The 14853-nt window shown below is 41.4% G+C and overlaps 1 protein-coding gene across 1 annotated transcript in view; it reads right to left on the bottom strand.

Moving 5' to 3' along the window:
• The window catches only part of ube3c (ubiquitin protein ligase E3C), a 28164-nt gene that overhangs the window by 1158 nt on the left and 12153 nt on the right, over positions 1-14853 (bottom strand). Inside the window, exons 15-23 of the mRNA XM_084939475.1 lie at positions 12991-13095; positions 12438-12525; positions 10617-10714; positions 10029-10161; positions 7056-7303; positions 4025-4237; positions 1904-2092; positions 1750-1816; positions 1508-1638 (exon numbers count right to left, since the gene is read on the bottom strand). Coding sequence (XP_084795601.1) covers positions 1508-1638; positions 1750-1816; positions 1904-2092; positions 4025-4237; positions 7056-7303; positions 10029-10161; positions 10617-10714; positions 12438-12525; positions 12991-13095 — 1272 coding nt within the window. The remainder of the gene's footprint in view (positions 1-1507; positions 1639-1749; positions 1817-1903; positions 2093-4024; positions 4238-7055; positions 7304-10028; positions 10162-10616; positions 10715-12437; positions 12526-12990; positions 13096-14853) is intronic.

Here is a 14853-nt window from a genome sequence, read left to right as displayed (position 1 = left end):
AACCATGGAAATTAAAAAGAAAAAAAAAAATGAGGCGGCAAGCAACACGTGTCCGTAATGATCCCAATTTCAAAACCAATTCAGATTAAGCAATAACTGTCAACTTCCACAAGGGGATAAATGTTAAAAGAGAGACATTAAGTGCTAAGCTAATACAGTGGAAGTATAAATTTAGGAAATAATCTTAGTGCTTGAAAGGTACCGAGTGGGGAAATCAGCCCACGGTTTGACCCTTGGATGAGACGCTGGAGGAATGGTCATTTCATGCTGTCTAGCTGGCATTTTTTAAAATCAAGCCTCTCGCCGATGAGGCCACCTCATCCGCAGGCGGTGACACGGACCGTTTCCATCACTGGCCGGGCCAACGCACCAGCTACTCCGCCCTGATTTCATCCTGCTTTTTAAAGTTAGCATAGATGGCTCAGCGGCCACACTTGCCCGATTAAATGGCTCTTTAGGGGTTTGGCCATAATGACCCCATTTTTCTGACAATTACCGTATTAAACTATCGTTGCTTATTGAGAAAGTGTCATTACCGCAAGCATCATTTTGGGGGGGAAAAATGGAGAGTTTCCATCATCTTTTTTAAACGGCTTCTCCTGACAGAGCTATTTCTCCTCTAATGAATCCTGGGCCGAATCACGACAGCTAATTAAAGCTTAGCTGGCTTGAGCTGAGGGCCGGGTCAGGGGCCGCTTCCCTACGAATTACCGCCTTCTGCAGCCCAGAGACGAGCGGAGGCGGGAGGAGCGCAGTCATATTTATCAATGGTGGAGTGAAGGCAACTCTCAAACACAGAGAGGAGGAGAGCGTTGCTGCCCACAGCGCAAAAATCAAGTTTTCTTAACTGATGACAATAACAAGGAGTACTAAAACCAATCATATCATGATTACACCTTCTGGTTTGACAAAGTATGACATAAAAATTGTTTAATGGCTCAGAGTAACACTTTCTCCTTTTTTCTCCTATCTCAAACTACTTAAGTGTCCCACAAATCAAGTCAGTGAGAAAGCGAAACGGCTTCCAATTAGGAAATCATTTCAGAAATAGGAGGTTAGCGGTAATGATTCAGCAAACGGTCTTCAGAAGTAGATGGATGGAGTTTCCTTGCATATTAATCTCGCAGAAAACTGCTGCTTTCTGCCCCGTCGCGCAAAGTTGAAAAGTTCAAGAGGCTACCAAGTTCTGAGCGGCAATATTTGACCAGCCAAGGTTTTTCCAGCCAAGCCCACGCATGCGAAGCTGCAGACAGACTTCTTCTGCAGAGGAAGGTCATGAACTATAAAACAACAGTGGACGTGGTGATAAGACTCGGGTCTTATCGCCAGCTAATTTGAAAACGATCATTTTCTAAGCTGTTATCAGTCTGGGCATTTTCATTACAAGCCCATTAAAGAGGGAACACTCCCTTCTGTTGAGGATGGAGAACCAGAGGATAATGGTGGACAAGGCAAGTGCAGAGAGAAGAGGGGGGGGGGGGGGGGGGGGAGAGAGAGTCCACATCACCTTGAAGCCCAGCAGCGGTGGTCTGGAGCAGCTGGTGACAAACTTCAGCAACTTGCGCTTTTCTTCATCTGTGAATCCTTCGACCACCTCCCAGAAGATCTGGATGACGGGGTGAGTGGCTGAATACCCGCCTGAAGATGACGATGAGGGTGTAAAGTTAGAACGGAATGAAATCTCTCAGTTCTATAAATGAGAATTTGCAGAAAAAACATACACAAGAAAATAAAGCACTTTGTACCTACCTGAGTAGTTTGTAAAGTTTTTTAGGTCATCGAGACAAATTGGCACATGAGCCCCAGATATCAGAACCTTTAAGATGTATAAAGCATATTTTTAGCTTCTTTAACACATTTTATGTTTCTTCAGGTTCAGTTATTTATGTCACGTGTAGAATACCTGAATCTCCTGCTGGTCAAACATGCGCAGCCACTCCAGGTTGACCACATTGGCCAGACCCTGTCTGAAGGCCAGGCAATGAGGCCTGATCTGCTTGTTGAGCCTGTAGTCAGCCACCAGATGGATGTAGGCTATTCGGTTTGCCGTGGTCACAGGAATATCTTTGCCTCCAGGCTTCAGCTCAACCACCTGCATCAGAAGGCACACGAGGCATTTACACGGTTCTTTCACAGTTCTTCAGTTTCTCTTTAAAGTTCTTCAGTTGCGAGGTGACCGTTCGAGTATTTATTTGCAGCATGCAGGATTTAATTCAATAACACAAAGGTCATTAAAATAGTTTCAGCGGCACTCTGTTAAAGGTAAGGCTCTCTCCATGCAAGTGTGAGGAGAAGTGCACTTCAGTGTTTCCAAATATAGCCTGACTACTGAACATCTGGTCCAATACAATTTGGCCCAGTGTTCTCTTTTCATTAGCTTTAGAGCAGTTAGCACTTGATAAGATGTGCTCGTCTCAGTTCATAAAGCTGGCAGTGCGATGACATCATAGCATCGGCAGGAGTAAGAAAAAAAAAGAAGTAATGTTCATCTTTTTCCAACGCTGTCTTGGGATATGAGATCTTGTGTTTAGACAATTAAATTACTCACCGGTATAAACGTGACTTCAGAAACTTTATTTCCTCTTTCTTTTACTCCAATAAATTGATTACAGGGGTTTAAAAAATACTCACTGCCTTTGTTGCTACTGCATTTCCTGCAAATACTGCAACACTGCACCACGTGGCAATGTGAAAAGTTTTAATCAGGACGATCCACACGGCAGATTAAATCTCATCTCAAGGTACTGCAGGACTGGGTTTGCATTAATTTTCCTAATTTTAGTCAGTGTGTTATTTGCAGCTGGCCAAAATATGGATAACCACCTTTCTGTGTCTTTCTACCTAAAGTGCCAGTTATCAGCTCAGACTCTTCCGGATGAAGAAAAATATGAACTTGCACTGATTGTCAGCATCACTGTCACAGATAGCTCGACTAAAATGAGCTCAACATCATCGTTTTGCAGTGAACAACTTTCAGCTGCCACGTTGGATCAGGTTGTCATACTGGAACCAGTTCCCTTTCTGTTTGTTATTTTTCAGCTGATGTTATTTTTAACACGTGGCAAACAGGAACGCCGCTTTTAACAATGGTCGTATGCAGACGGTCACAAAAACTGACCGATAAACACTTTACAGGATATTTGTTTAACTGAAATAAAAACTATTGTCTGAAACTACAGCGGTGATGAATCAGCACCTCTGACGCATTCTTAACAAAAACTGATCGATAAGCTTCACAAAGGCGTTCAGTGCCGCAATACTCAGGCAGACCGCACTATAATGTAAGCGGTTTTTCTTGTGGTTTTTTGTGTTATTTTTCAGCTTCTACCTTTGCACTGCTTGTGGTCTAACTTAAAGTTAATCATTTTCCGTCTTTTTCTCACTCACAGTGGATTCTGATTATGTGCTAATGTAAGAGAATTACTATTGTTATCTTGCTTGCTTTGGCTATCTCACGAGGGCAAATGCAGGGCAGACTGCTCCCGGGTGTGTGCCTAATCTTTCACAAATTGTTTTCCCTGTCGTGTTTGCGACCAGGAGGGCTGTATCGTGACTCAACCATTTCAGGTGTTTGAGAAGAGCTAATAAGACACGCTAAGGCCCTGAGTAAACAGGAGCTCCGTGCAGAGTGCAGGTCTGGGCTTAGGTGACTCAGAGTGATGGCGGTTGTTCATCTCCGGAGCCTTGAGCTTTGGAGGGGGCGTGCTTAAGAGCAGCTAGCTGCTTCTCTCAGGCGTGTTGTGAGGTAATTTCTCAGGGAAAGGCAGGTGGAACGGTCAACAGAGCTGCTGTGTTCGCTGCACCGCAGCAGGGCTTAGGGTGACAGCGGTGACGTGCTTTATCTCTCTAAGAGCTGAAAAGTGGTACATTATGAGGGAAATGAATTATTAACGCCACAAAGAGAAACCAAACAGGAGGAAGGAGAGACGCCTAAGCATGACCAGGATACAAAGAGATGGAAAAAAAAAAGTACACGTGAATCATTTATCCAACTAAATCCCACCCTGTCCCCAACCCCGGTCACCTGAGCTTCTCCCAGATCGTTGTTGACCACGGTGAAGTTAAGGCCCAGCTCTTCCACGTCACCCTCGTAGCTCTTGAGGAAGAGCAGGTTGCGATACATCTCTGGGTCCAGGGAGGCCAGGTGGTGAATGTCCACATCTGCACTGGTTCCAAGAAGCTTGGACAGGAAGAAACTCGCAAAGGGCAATTCCACCAGCATGTTTTCATAAAGCGCCTGCGGGAAAATGTTGATGGTAATCCCTTAAAGCCTGCATCAAGAAATAATTTGCCACGAAATTCTGTTTTGTTCTGGGGTTTTTTAATTGAGGGTTTAAACCTTCTGACAAAAACTCAAAATTGATTTGTATAATATTTTCTGCATTCAGCATAAAATCTACCTTTACCGCACCAAATCCATTCAGGTTTAGCAGTAAGCAACATCTCATTAAGGCAACTTTTAATACAGGGAGTTGATTCTAAATTTGATTCCAATTAAAATGTATTTCTCTGTATCAATCGTGCCCTCCCTCAGAGTTTGTATTTCTCCAACCAGAGAAGCCAAATATATTCAAACTACAGTCCAGGTGAACGGGAACACTGTACCGTTTGGAAAACCAACCAAATACGTTGCTTCCTAAATTATTCAGCAGCGGACAGGTCCAAAGCAGATGTGATAAGGCCTTATCCACAATAAAGGTGGGCATTTTATCATGAGACTCACTTTTAGAGGCAACCTCAAGTGGCCATTTTTTCTTTTTGGCTTTTTTCAGCCTTTTTGTTTTTTAGTTTCATTGCATCAAACACCACAATTAAATAACTAAGAGCCTGCTTCCAGCAGCAACCAAAATGCTAGTAAGCACATATTAAAGAAAAAAAATAATTACAAAATATCACATTTGCCTGAAACTCCTAACAATGAACGAAGTGATAGAGACTTAATCTGATCACATCTGAAAATACACAAAACAACCTACCGCAAACACACACGCTTCTGCTTCACCGGACTCAAACTTTATAAATGCCAATTCTCACCTTGACCTTAAATGCCATTAAGTACCACAGCCGGGCAGGTGACTCATAAAACGAAAAGCTAATGTACTTGAATAGTCCGAAAAAGAGCCCATTGGAGACATTAAAATATACAGGTCTTTATAAATGATTGCGCTAAAAACCCTGACCGCATCAGCTAAATGGATTATAAATCTAGAGGATTTCCATAATGCATGCATCTTAAACACACACACACGCAAGCATAAATCACGGCTATTTTCTAAACACAGGTTAATTGTGCAACTCCAAACATTGTCTATTTTTTATGCAAAATAATCCACTTAGCATTTCTCTCGTGGCCGCGACTCATTTCAGACCATATGCGCGGCGTGGCCCCTTGAAACCTATCAATAACACTTGTGCTGGGAAGAGGCAGCATTAAGTATATGGAAAAAACCTGTAGCCTTATTTTTTTTCAATGCCATTTACTTTATTTATGAGTGTTTATTGCCAGAAATTGTGCCAAAATGACTTGGGCTGGAAAGAATTAATTATTATGGCCCAGGCCCTTTTAATATAAGTGAGTGCAGTGGCAACGCAATTAAAGCAGATCGCGGCACCATCAGGTGGAATAAATGCCAACAACATTGCAGGTGCATTCTGTTAGCTGCCAAATAAACTCCTTAATTTACAACATTAAAAATCAATAAAATTATAATGCCTTCCAAACGCATCTCTATCAATCAGCAGTGCAGAACTATCAGTCAGAGAGGAGACTGTGCAGAGAGCTGGTGTTTGGGTAGGATCAAAGCAGTTCACAAAGAGAAAAGGCCACTGCCGAAGAGGCTGGAAGAGAATCTTGATATTTGGACAAAAGCATGCTCCCATCTAGATTAAACGCAACTTTTTAATCTTTAGGTTGAAGCGATGCCACCGCAGCAGCAAAGTAACCTGTTTTCATGTTTTCCCATTTGTGGCTTAAATCTTTCAGCTTGTCAGCTGGGTGGACAAGTGAGGAAGAAGGATGATGGCCGGCCTCTATTCTGATGTTCAATCCACTTTCAGTGAGTACCCCCAGACAAGCCACTCCTGCCTGTAATACATCACCTCCACAACAATGGCACGCCTCGGACATTAATTAACAATATTAATCTCCTGTGTCCTTTGAGCCGCGCCGTGCACTGTGCACACTGCAGCAGCGGTGATGCAATCTCAATCTATATAAACGGTTGCCTTTTATCCAGGCAATAACGGCACTAAACAAATATCAATACACCTCTCAAGTGGCCACTCAAACGTCCATTTTTATGGAGAAAGAGGAACTTAAGGTAAGGTTAATTGAAAGTCAAATTCAAATTAATTTCCCACCGCCTAATTGCCTGAACCATTAGCTCTGGGGAGCACAATGTTGCAAGACGTAGGGGTGGGGAGCTTGTAACTGCTGATTGATCATGTCTCACTTCCACAGAATGCAGAGAAGAAGGAGGAGAGGAGAGGAGAGGAGAGGAGAGGAGAGGGGGGTGGGGGTTCAGAGCTCTGATAAGTGGACTGGACCATCCAGGGCCAAGCAAGAGAGAAGAGACCTGGATGTTCCTGACTGTAAAAGAGATCAAAATGCTATTACCACATGCTTTGAACGCTTATTTATGTCCTGTCTCTGACGAGCTGCTGATTTAGTGCCAACCAAATGTGATCACTACACAAACAAGAGGTAGGAATCATCGGCTAATGGAAGATCTAATTGAGAGGCGACCGCTTGTCATGAGGTAATTCTTCTCCAGACTGAGATGATACCCCCCCCCCCTCCCAACAACGCACACCCCTGAAGGAGGCATCTTGATAAACAATCACCACCACATGCATTAAGGATGATTTAGAAACATTAGGCTCTAATAAATAGTGCCATCAGGCAAGGAAAGGGGCAGAAAAACAATGCTATCAACAGATTACGCAAACTGCTAATTAATGAAAATAAAGGCTGCGCAAGTGCCAGATTTAAGTTCTTGACAAACTCCTCCATTATATAGGTTAATATTTCTTAGTGTTTTACTTTGGAGGCTCACCTTTCCGAGGATCCTGCCTAAGAAGTAGTAGTGTCTGGTGAACGAGTCTCCCACCAGCATCTCTGCAGCGGGGCTGGGGTACAGCAGGCCCTCGTTGGTCGTCTTGAAGAAGCCCTGGTTGGGGTTGAAGCCCGATTTGAGGAGCTCATTGAGGAACTCGCGAAAGATCCCACCTCCGTCGATTCCCGCCTCATCCAGACCGTGAGCGTTCAGAAGGTGCACTCTGATCCTCTTCTTTAGGTCCGGTTCTTAAAAAAAAGAAAGAAAAAAGACACGGCACATCAGGGAGATTTCATCAAGGTACAACAAGAATAAATATTAAAGACGCTCTCTGATAACATTCATGGTCACAGTAAACTGAATTTATTTTCCCTCCATAAATGTCACCAACAGCCTCCTGAAGATCTCAGAGATTTTTTATTCTTCACTTCACATTACTTTTTATAGTAATTTCCAGCAGGGAAATTAATTGAGACACACTGCCAGTATCTTCAGTCTAACAGTTAATGGTCATGTTGTCAGTTTTTATGATCACAAACCTATTTCCTACCATGAAATTGAGAGAACAACATATAAATGGAGGTTTTCACAACAAAGCTAGCTGCTAGCTTTAAAACAATAGTTTTAGCTTAAAGGCATATAAGGAAACAAACCATTTCCTGTGATATAAGCGGTGTGAGATTGTTATAATTCAGGACAAAACTGAACTCTTGCATCATTACTTTAAAGTTCGGTTTGACCTTGGTTACTCTTGGAAGTTAGGAGACTGAGTTTCTTGTAACTCTTTGGCAGCCCTGTGGATCAGCAGTCACAACATGCTGCTTTTTACATCACGTGTACACTGCATTCAGTATTTCTAATGATAAAAAATACACTTTCATATGTTTTTTAAAGCTTAAAATCATCTGTTGTCTGATTTTTCCCCCCGATTAAACAAACCTTGCTGACTTATTTTCTAAGTGCTTTTATGAGCTAACAAATGAAATGTGACTGTTTACCAAACATGCCCTTCCTGGTAATCAGCTGGATGACCCCCATTGTTTTAAATACGCCTATATTTATGTAGTTTTATTTTGTTCTAAGCAGGAAATCAGTTTTGCAAGTAAAAATATAAACTGTTGTGAATAGAAACAATTAAATGCATATAAAAAAACAGTGATTAACACATCAAAGTAATCTATGCCTCACAGCAAAGGAGAAGAAATGAGCGGAGAGGCCCAACAACTTGGAAAAGTTAAGATCAAAGTCCAGATTTTTAGGCCATTTTCACAGGATCACATTAGTGGAGGTTTGCAAACATTCACTTACATAACTTCCTCTACCTTCTTCCTAACTTTCGCCCTCAGTGACCTTCTGAGTAACCATTTACACAGTGACTAAATTATTTCATATTCAGTGCAGCTGACAGGAAATATTCCTGTTCCATTTTGATGTCACCTTTATGTTAAAACTAAAACTTGAACATTTTATCGAGCTGACTGGTTCTATTTTTTTAAATAATTAATAAAATTGCAATTATTTTGACTTGTTATTATTTTCCATCTATTAAATATTAAAAGGTTCCTTTAGAGGGTTGAACTTATTTTCCCATCAGAAAATGTAAAAACAGTATTAATGTATACACTTGCCACCCACTGTTAGGGAAACTGCTCATTAATCCAAATATTTAATCAGCCAATCACAAGGCAGCAAATCAATACGTTTAGGCGTATAGGCATGGTCGAGACGACCAGCTGATGTTCAAACTGATCGTCAGAATGAGGAGGAAAGATAATTTAAGTAATTTTTAGCATGGTGGTTGGTGCCAGACGGGCTTTTCTGAGTATTTTAAAAACTGCTGATCTGCTGGGATTTTCCACACACAGTCATCTGTAGATTTTAAAGAGAATGATCCAAAAAAGAGACAATATCCAGTGAGCAGTAATTGTCTGCATGAAAATGCCTTGATGAGGTCAAAGTTCAAAGGAGAATGGTCATGCTGCTTCAGGCAGACACAAATAACCACTCATTACAGCCACGGTAGAAGAAGAGCATCTCTGAACACACAACACACTGAAATTTGCAGTAGGTGGGCTCCAGCAGCAGAAGATCACACCAGGTGCCACTGCAGCTGTTTTCTGTCCACTAAGAAAGAGAAACTGAGGCTACAATTTGCATGGGTTTAGTATCGTGGATATGAAGCCGACAAATCTACAGCCACTGTGTGATATGGAAACATGTCAACATGGACCAAAATCTCAGAGGAATGTTTCCAGGATCTTTTTGAATCAGTGCCGCAAAGAATTAAAGCATTTCTGAAGGCAACCCAGTACAAGCAAGGTGTACCTAATGAAGTGGACATTAGGTGTATATATTCCCACAAGTCTGAAGTGCTGTGCGTTTTAATCCAACAAACATATTTTGCACTAAAGCACTTTCTTGACCTGCAAAATATTATAATCAAATTCTGTAAAAGGTCATCTTTCAGAATAATTAATGTATGGCAATAAATCAAGACAGCTATAACGTATATACACACATGAATGATATAGATCATGTCTTAAGCCCAGGTCTCCTACTACTCTTTTTAATCAGATTGCTCCCTCTCGAGCACCCTTTCAAATTCAAACACAAAAGAGGTGACTTAAAATAATTGATTCTGCTTTTATGCGCTCCATTATAATAATCGCGACCACAATTACGGCTTTACTGAAATTCAATACTCTGCACAGGAGGAGAGCCAACCTTCATCTTTGCTGCTAACCAAAACCTTGATCCTTGATATTAAGATTTTAATGGAGCATAACAAGAGTTTCGGGAACATTATCAGCATTTACTACAGAATGCCGCCTCATTTCTTGTGCTCAGAATGACGTAGCTGCACGTTTTCTATGGTGTAATGTGCTATGATGCACTCGCTTCACATTGTTTACCCACAAAATAATGCACGTATTACAGTTTTCTTTTATTGAAACTGTAACGTGCATGCAGTACCGTTTTCTGGAGAGAGTTTGTCGTAGGCGTCCTCATATATGTAGTTGCGCCTGATGGTGACATTGATGCCGTCGGGGAACGGGCCGTCCCCCTGCACATCTCGCTTGTCGGCGAAGATTAACCTCTGGAAGATCTACAAGACAGACATGAACCCGGTGACAGGGTCAGTGACAAATCCTGGGAGTTATAAAATGTTTAATCCTGCTAATAATTTTGACTGCATTTCGATTGGGAGCTTTAGACTTTGAACATACAAACATGAACAATTCCTAAAAGCAAAGCGCTGCTAACCAATGATGGGTAAAATCCAAATATGTAACTGGATAACTGAAACAAATGGATTTTTGCTTTTTTTTTTGCTCTACTTTTACCTCAAATCAAAAAAAAAAATATGAATGTAGCTACAAAGACGTAAAGCGCTGCACTCGAGTTGTTACCACAGTGTTAAATACTTACTGGCAATCTTTAATATTCTCAAAATAACCAGCAAATTTAATAGCATTATATGTATACTATATAAAGGCAATCACTATAATACAACACTCAAAGCCTTATGGTGCAGCTGAGTATGGAGCAGCGGTGCAGTACCTTCACTCGCTCCTCGAAGGGCACCACAAACGGGAGCTCGGTGAGGATGGCCAGATGTCTTTCCTCGGACACAGACAGCTGTGGAGGCTCTAAACCAACTAAAAAAAAAAAAAAAAAACCCCACAGTGTTCGATATTTTAGCGATTGCTTTAATGCAGGGAATCAGGCATTTTCTTCTTGTTTTTATACAAAATAGTTATTTAGTGATTTTTGTCCAAATCACAGTAAAAACAAACCTCATGATCTAAATACTTTGTGCTTTTTAAAAAAAAAAAATAACTTCATGAGTCTCAGATTTAACCAGGGGCGTAATTTCCAGGGGGGTTAGGGGGGTTATGACCCAACCAATAAAATCCCTCCAATACAATTATGAATTATCTTGCATAAATAGGCTGTTGATTTTCTTTACTCATTTCAGTTATTACCAGCAAAATAGTTGCATGTTTAATCATCTGGGGATTTATTTATTTATTTAGACACAGATCTTGACCCCCCCAATGTTCAGCACAAAGTTACGCCGATGAATTTAACCCTCAGTATGTGCAATATAATTGTTCATTAATACACAATATTTGTAATTTAACAGCCAAGTGGTTTTTGAGCTGGAAGAATACTCTCCAACATCACTCTGTAACACTCATCTAACATAATCACTCCTCACTGTTAAGCATTATGATTAAAACGCGGTCCACAGGCGAACCATTAAATACCTTTCCACCCTACAGCCTTTTAATTAACCCAGCTGTGACCTGTCCATCCACCTGCTGGGCTTTATCCATTAGGCTGCTGTTTGTTTTGTATTAAACTTGGCATTTAGACTGTTTAGCCCACAGGAAAAAAAACGCTACAATAGCTAAACCGCTCTTCACCCTCCTCCGTGTCCACTGCAGCTCAATTATTCTGCCCAATTAGTCAATCTGATCTGCATTTTCCCATCAGGTTTCCATCTTTGAGGAGAAATATGGCCTCTGAGTGGTCAATACATTGCTCATTCATCAGCCATGGGGCTGTCCATTTAAGGAAATGAGAAAAGGCCAGACAAACACGTGGACCAGATGTGGCTGACTTCATCAGGTACTTTCACGCTAATTGAATTTATCCCACACGGCCTCTGAGTGGCACTGGGTAGATCATACACACATTTTTATCAGCTTGTTTTCACACCGTACTTCACAGAAACCCAAAGTGAGCCTGATGAAGCCCCGTGTCGACGTTAGTGTATTTTCCTGAGTGCCTAATTGAGTCAATGAAGAGAAAATGTGGTTAATATATCTTGGTAGGAATGGGGAAGGTTAATGACTTTTCTGCAGCTTCTTTTCACATCCCTGGGAGGCCTGTGAATGAAACATTATGGTACTGGAAATTTACTTCTATCTCTTTATCTCACTCATTGAGGAAGAATCTACTGACTATCAGCAATAACACTTCCTTTACACAAACATGATTTTACACTCAAACTTCTCTTATCAGATACATTATCAATGCACAATTCCTTAATATATGAAAAGCAAACACAGAGAAGGTGACTTTGGACAGCAATTACTGTGATTTCTTGGACTACTTATCAAGCTGACACAAACATTATGTGCTTCTAAACTTTGCCAAATGCCAAAGGAGTAGCTGTGTGGTGTACATTAAACAGCGCTGATGATAATAGGCTTAAGAGTCTAGTCATTCCAGTTGATGACAAATAAACAATTGGCTAGCAGGATAAATATGAAGGTCAATTAGATGACATAGAAAAAGGTAAAGGGGCTCAATTTGACACCCATCTTTTTATAAGGGGAAAAAAACACCTAACAACAGCAGAAATTACAGTACCATCCAGTGTAGACTGAAGTGGCCCAATGCGGCCCATCCTCCGTGTTCTCCACACGTGTCTTGCAGATGGGACGTACAGCTGGGTGACCTGGAGAGAAAAGAGAGGAAGATAATGATGAACCTGAAGCTCCTGCCTGTGCCTTCGGGCCAAAATAAGGGTGACAGGTGACTTTACAAGCCCAAAACATCTTTAAAATAAGAAGTCTTTGTAAAGTTTTTCTTACTTTTACAGCAGTGGTGTACACATAACTATTTTTATATTTTAATTTAGAATTCTTTTTATTGACTTTTTAGCTACAAACAGTAGAATATGCCTACTCTGTTACCACCTCTTGAAATTATGCTCTTCTGTGCAACGAAAAAAAGAAAAGAAAATAAGCTGAAGTTTATGAAACTCCTCTCACTTGCTCTAAACATGTCTTCACCTTGTTAGGAGGGATAAAATGTGTTGTGATGATCATTTTAGAGGGTAGAAGAAAATTTTACGGTACTTTAAGGGAAAAAAGCCATTCATGTAACAATGAACCAAACAGCTGTGATGACAGGTAAATACCTTATCGGCCCGGATGTTGACCTCCTCCGAGAGCCAGTGACCTGCCGGACAGAAGGGTCGGCGGATGTCACGAGCTTTCACCATCTTCACCAAGTTAGTGATGACCTAAAGTGGAAATCAAACACAAAGACACACACACATCCATACACATACCACATTAACATCTTTAAGTCTGACATCAGCATCCCTACGAGAATTCTTAAAAACCACGGCTAAAGTCTATTTTCAGAGGAGAGCAGCTGTTTTTTTCTTTCACGTATAGGCTGTTCAGTAGGATGAGGTGCCTCCTCTTGGAAGAAAAAGAAAAAGCAATTTGAGAATTTAGCCATTAGTGCGCCATTTATGGGGAGTATAAAAGAAAAACGACCTGCGCCATCCCTCAACGTCCAGCCCTGTTAATTACTGGCGAGGTCTGCTGACATCAGCCATCGGACAGAGGAAGCAGAAGGCCGAGCAGCACTGGATCACAGAGCTGTAGCAGAAGGGCGAAGGGTTGCAATGATATTTCCATTTGGTTACACTGATATTACTGAACCTTTGTCCGAATGCATAATGCTTTAAAGGATTGAGACTCGTATCATTAAACTGAACTATTCTGACGCCATGTGAATGTTTCATGTCTCAATGAGAAACGGGGCCTCTTTCAGTAAAAGTTGCAACAGCATTTTTTCCTCTTTGGACCTAAACAGCAATAACATATCCCTACTCAGTTGCTAATTTGCAATAAATTCAGACTTTTGATTCTGGTGCCATCATTTGTGATTCTCTGAGCCAGTGCGAGAGGGGCGTGGCCCGTTATCTCTCGCTGCAGCAGACAGAGTAGGAAATAACTTCACTAAATGGTGCCTTTACATTTCACTTATGCAACAAGTCTTTTGCACATTTGGAAACCATTGCGAGTCTGTCTCTGTGAACATACAAAGTGACCTATGTCTGAATGACAGCATGCCCTCACTTTAGCAAACTAATGAGGCCTAAAATGTTACATATCCCATGTCTGGAAAGGCTTTAGAGCTTTTTCAGTCTGCTAATGACTCAAATGTTAATAAGAGGCTCCCCTGTTGCCATGGCAAGTCTGAGGTAGACACCTACTGAACAATCACATGCACGTCTTTGCATGAAGATGTAACATTCGCAGCCAGTCAATTTCCGTATAGTACCTCAGCTAGATTATTCCAATCGACATGTTCATTTCTAAAGCATGTCATTTACATAGAGCAACAATCAATCTTGGCCAATCACCGGGAGGCAACCAGAGCCCGCAATAATCGCAAGTGCAAAAAGCTGTAAGAAGCACGTGACGATGGGTTTGGAGCAGACCTACCCCCTGACTCTGGGAATGAATAAGCATTCCTTAATTAGCCCATCGGGTTAAGTGCAAACCTTAATGGGCCTTTCCCAAACTCCGGCGTGACATCGTTCTCCAAACATAGCCAAGAAGAAAGTTCCATTAGCAATATTAATACAAGCTTAGTTGATCATTTTCATTCAATTAACTTCTTTCAATTAAATAGATAGCTCGACAATGGAGGTGATAAAAGATGGGGAGGGACAGCTGATGACACGAACCAAACATTAGCGTGTTAGGGGTCAGCAGCGTTAAACCGACTGTAAATCCCAACGTTCAATTTGGAAAATGCATTTCCCCTGCTCCCCACTTCTTTAATGGGTCGTTTTAGCTGACAAGAGGCCTTTGAGCTGATCTTTTATGAAAATCCCAGACATGCTCTTCACGTATTCACCACCTTTCAGAGAACACCAGCGTTCACTTTTAAATCCTTTGTCTAAGGGCCAAGAACAAAGTTGCTTAAACACAGTTTCTCGTGGTGAAAAGCAAAGAGGAGAAGTGGAAGGAAGATGTGG

Source organism: Perissodus microlepis, chromosome 9 (genome assembly GCF_051167445.1).
Source record: "Perissodus microlepis isolate ML-2025 ecotype Zambia chromosome 9, ASM5116744v1, whole genome shotgun sequence".
NCBI classification, from domain to species: domain Eukaryota; kingdom Metazoa; phylum Chordata; class Actinopteri; order Cichliformes; family Cichlidae; genus Perissodus; species Perissodus microlepis.
This window is presented reverse-complemented; position numbering and strand designations above follow the sequence as displayed.